Genomic DNA, 4,395 nt, shown 5'->3' on the forward strand with positions numbered 1-4,395 from the left:
AAAGAAAAAAGTAATATGTATATGTGTAAGCTATCATTATTAAAATCAAGAACTAGATCGTGCATGAATAGTAAAATAATATATATTTTTTATTTGCGTGTGACATGAAATATAATGTTTGTTAGAATATAATTTGAATGTTAAATCATTTCACTTAATAAAGTTTATATTTAATGGTAAATAACTTATGTAGATATTTGATATTATCGATAAGAGTACATTTAATCAAGATCATGATGCATAAAGTCTATCACACACATATACATATATATTGATATTCAATGCATAAAATTTTGTTTAAGGAAAAAGATCCTTGAATAACATGACATAAATCCTTTGATATCATTAGGGCTACTGAGCCGAGTATGTGAGTGTTCATGTTTGAGTTCGTTTATTATTAGTTTGTTCAAGTTCGGTTCGTGTTTGATTCGAGACTTATTATTTGTGTTCATATTTTGTTTGTTTAAATTAATGATGTTCATGTTTGGTTCGTTTAGTGTTTGTCGAGCTTTAAGCAAATAAGTCTTAACAAGCTATGTTCGTGAACATATTTAACGAATTTTTTTACACTATCGAACAAGCACGTTCATGAATAATTCTAATGAGTATTCTTGATCTATCAAATGAGCAAGATCATGAATAAATACATAACTAGTATTTTCGAGCTACCAAATGAGCTCGTTCACGAACAAACGATCTATAATTCATCTTTTATTTGTTCATGAATATCTTTAACAAACAATCTAGCAAACATTAACAAATGTGTAATAGCTCTTGTTTATGAAAAAATTCATTCTATTGAAGGTATAAAATGAAATTAAATTTATAAAAAAAATTGTTGTCTATTTAAAATAAAAATATAATTAATCTCAGCCTAGCTGTGGGGGCTAAAGGAGAGTCATTAAAGGTTTAGTGCAATACTCGAAGGGTGCCTCCGAAGAGTAGACGTAGGTCAAGATTTGACCGAACCATTATAAATCTGGTGTGTGCTTTCTTTTATTATTTTTGCACTTTATTTCCATATTTATTTTTGTTGTGATTTAATACGTGGCTGAAATTAATAATTTATCTTTTATCATGAATGTAATTCGCTTTTGCATCAAGTTATAAAAAAGATTTTTCTTTTCGTTAAAGAGGTTTTTAAATATCCAATTCACCCCCTTCTTGGCGCATCTCGTACTTTCAGTAGGGTCGGCTACATGAATTCTTTTTCTCCATTTTGTCATGTTAAGAGTCAAATTCTCATTTAAATATAATAAAGAAAGGTCATTTCTATTATTTTCTAACCAAGTCTTTTTAGGTCTACATCTACCTTTCTTAACATAGGCCAAATCTAATACATCTATTCTCCTAATAGGGTCATCAAAAGGCCGTCGTTTTATGTGACCAAACCATCTAAGATGACTCTCTCTAATCTTATTTGCCAATGTAGCCACTCCAACCTTTTCACATATATGCTCATTTTGTATCATATCTCTTAAAGTAAAGCCACTCATCCACCTGAGCATCCTCATCTCTACAACACTTAATTTAATATTATGCTTCTCTTTTAATGATTAACATTCTTCACCTTAAAGTATTGCAGGTATAACCACCATCTTATAGAATTTTCCCTTAAGTTTCAGTGATACTTTTCTATCACACAACTAGCCCAATGCATTCCTCCACTTCAACCATCCAACTTGAATTCAACTAATAATACCCCATCTATTTCATCATCACTCTGAACTAAAGACCCAATATATTTAAAACGTGTACTTTTGTTAATGACTTGTTGCTCAAAGTCACAAACTCCCTACTATATCTATTACTACTAAAATTACACTTCATGCATTCGATTTTAGATATACTCAAACGAAAAATCATTAGACTCTAAGGATGACCTCCATAATTCAAGTTTACATTTAACTCTCTCTTTAGTCTTATCAACAAGAACAATATCGTCTGCAAAAAACATACATCAAGTAACATCCTCTTGTAAGAACATCCATGACTAAAGCAAAAAGAAATATGATTAAGGCTGACCCTTGATGTAATCCAGTTGAGACTAAAATCACGAATAGTGAGATTGTGGAGACCAGAGAGTGGAGCACGGAGCAAATTTTTTTGATATATTTTTTTTCTTGGAGCGGGTAGCGGGATTTTTTTTACTTTTTCATTTTTTTATTTTCTTTAAATTTAAGAATATTTATTTTAAAATTATTTATTTATTTCAAGACAATTCAAGCTGAATACGAGTCATAATTGAGCTCTAATCAAGTTTCTTAACGAACTTGTTCACCAACTTAAAACGAGCCTATCAACACACTGGTCAAGGCCGTTTATTAAGATATCAAGTTCTTATAAAAAATGCTCAAGCTCGTTCGTTTAGCTTATCAAACAAACATAAATGAGATTTTATTGAGTCAAGCACGAGCAACTCGTCAAATGTTCGATTCATTTGCAGCCCTAGCTCATCATTTATAAAATAATTTTGCTATAATTATTCTATTTTTGTTATATAAGTATAATATTTTTTGCTGGCTCGGTTTGCTTGATAACAAATGCGCCATCTTGAAACGGAGGTTGCGGATTACGATCCGCGTGCTCCTCTTAATAAGATCTGTACCGTCCATTATGAAACTTTAAACGATTAAGATCTACCCACGCAACCCGCCTTCAAAAACTTTCTACTCCAGATCCCGCCCTCTTCCTCTTCTTAAACCCCACCACTCATCACCAAATCCACATCCTTCTTACAGCGTCAAGCCCTAGTCTTCTTCTACCTTACCGTCAATGGCCAGAACCAAGCAGACAGCCCGCAAATCCACCGGCGGCAAAGCCCCTCGCAAGCAGTTGGCAACAAAGGCAGCGCGCAAATCCGCTCCGGCAACCGGCGGTGTGAAGAAACCTCACCGCTTCCGGCCAGGAACAGTGGCTCTGAGGGAGATCAGAAAGTACCAGAAGAGTACGGAGCTCCTCATCCGCAAGCTGCCGTTTCAGCGCCTAGTACGTGAGATTGCGCAAGACTTCAAGACGGATCTCCGCTTCCAGAGTTCCGCCGTTGCTGCGCTGCAGGAGGCTGCTGAGTCTTATCTTGTTGCACTTTTCGAGGATACCAATCTTTGTGCCATTCATGCTAAGAGGGTCACCATTATGCCTAAGGATATCCAGCTTGCTCGCCGGATTCGCGGTGAGAGGGCTTAAAGTCTTCCGTATAAGCTTTCAAGATCCCGCTTTGTAATTTCTTTCTCGTTTCTATGTTGCCTTTGTTGTGTAATGCTATCTTGTTGAATGTAAGGAATTGAAGATGCCATCTTTAATGAATATCTTTGTTTTAACAAATTGGAATGTTTGATGGCCGTAACTTTCAATGAAGAATTTGTTTGGATCCTGGAAAGTTTGATGTTTTTGGTATTGATTACAATTGCAAGATACTATATATCAACTTTATAATTTAATTGTTCTCCTTTTTTCGTATTATGTCTATGATTTTGTTTCCACTTAATTTGGACCAAGGTCATATGAAGGTACAAACCTTTCTATGACTATTAGAATTGATAATTGTTCCTAGTTTGATGATATGAAAATCAAAGAAATTTGTCATCATAGAATATTAGCCTTAAGTTTTCATTAGCATAATACCCTAAATGAATGGATGACTTGAGATAACAAACATACAAATCATGAATTTGTTAAGAAAGAAGGTTATGAATAAGGGGAAAATGGGCCATTGGCTACATTCTGTCCTATAGACACTCAGGATCTCATTGTCATTGGCAATTGGTCAAATCCCATTGGCTCTCTTAGTGAGCCAATGCTATTCTCCTAGTTGACTACATGGCTAATAAGTGGTTGTTACCTCAATTTTTGAGGTAGGTGAGTTGAGCAAGTGGGAATAAAGAAACAGGAGACCACTTGATAAAATCTTTGAGGTTAGTTGTTATTGAAGTAAGAAGAAATCGAAAGGTGAATGCCAAAGTACTATAACTTGCATGTTAGAAGAGGTGTTTCACCTTGAAAACTTGGTGTTGAAAATTGTTAGCTCAGCTTGTCGTAGGAAGGACCTTATATCATCAAAGAATAAATCCATCAAAGAGTATATAAGTTAGTATACACATAGAAAAAGGTGCCTTGAATGTGCAATGTTAATGACCTCAAGCCTTGGTGAGAGAAAAGTTTGTTATGCAATATAGTGATAGAAAAAATAAAAACCTCTTATGGATAAAGAATTTTGAGTTGAACTCAATTTTATATAATTCTTTTTTATGTATTTATATTTAATATTATTTTGTCCATTGCTCTAGTTAAGAAAAGTCTTTTGATCCTGATAGATTTTCATTTGATTAGATTTAAAACTAAATATATTGAGTATAATTTTAGTAATAATAGATATAGCGATAAGATTGTAATATT

The 4,395-nt window shown here is 33.7% G+C and overlaps 1 protein-coding gene across 1 annotated transcript; it reads left to right on the forward strand.

The window, feature by feature from the left end:
- Window positions 1-2,709: 2,709 nt before the first annotated feature.
- On the forward strand, window positions 2,710-3,379 carry LOC110107969 (histone H3.2). Its single transcript, XM_020838441.2, has one exon. The coding sequence runs from the start codon at window positions 2,776-2,778 to the stop codon at window positions 3,184-3,186; it is 411 nt and encodes a 136-aa protein (XP_020694100.1). The 5' UTR covers window positions 2,710-2,775; the 3' UTR covers window positions 3,187-3,379.
- Window positions 3,380-4,395: the final 1,016 nt, after the last annotated feature.

This window comes from Dendrobium catenatum, unplaced genomic scaffold (genome assembly GCF_001605985.2).
Source record: "Dendrobium catenatum unplaced genomic scaffold, ASM160598v2 fragScaff_scaffold_1074, whole genome shotgun sequence".
Classification (NCBI taxonomy): domain Eukaryota; kingdom Viridiplantae; phylum Streptophyta; class Magnoliopsida; order Asparagales; family Orchidaceae; genus Dendrobium; species Dendrobium catenatum.

What these genes read in the sequence shown, in the direction of transcription:
- LOC110107969 (XM_020838441.2), top strand. Translation starts at nt 2,776, where the DNA reads ATGGCCAGAACCAAGCAGACAGCCCGCAAATCCACCGGCGGCAAAGCC.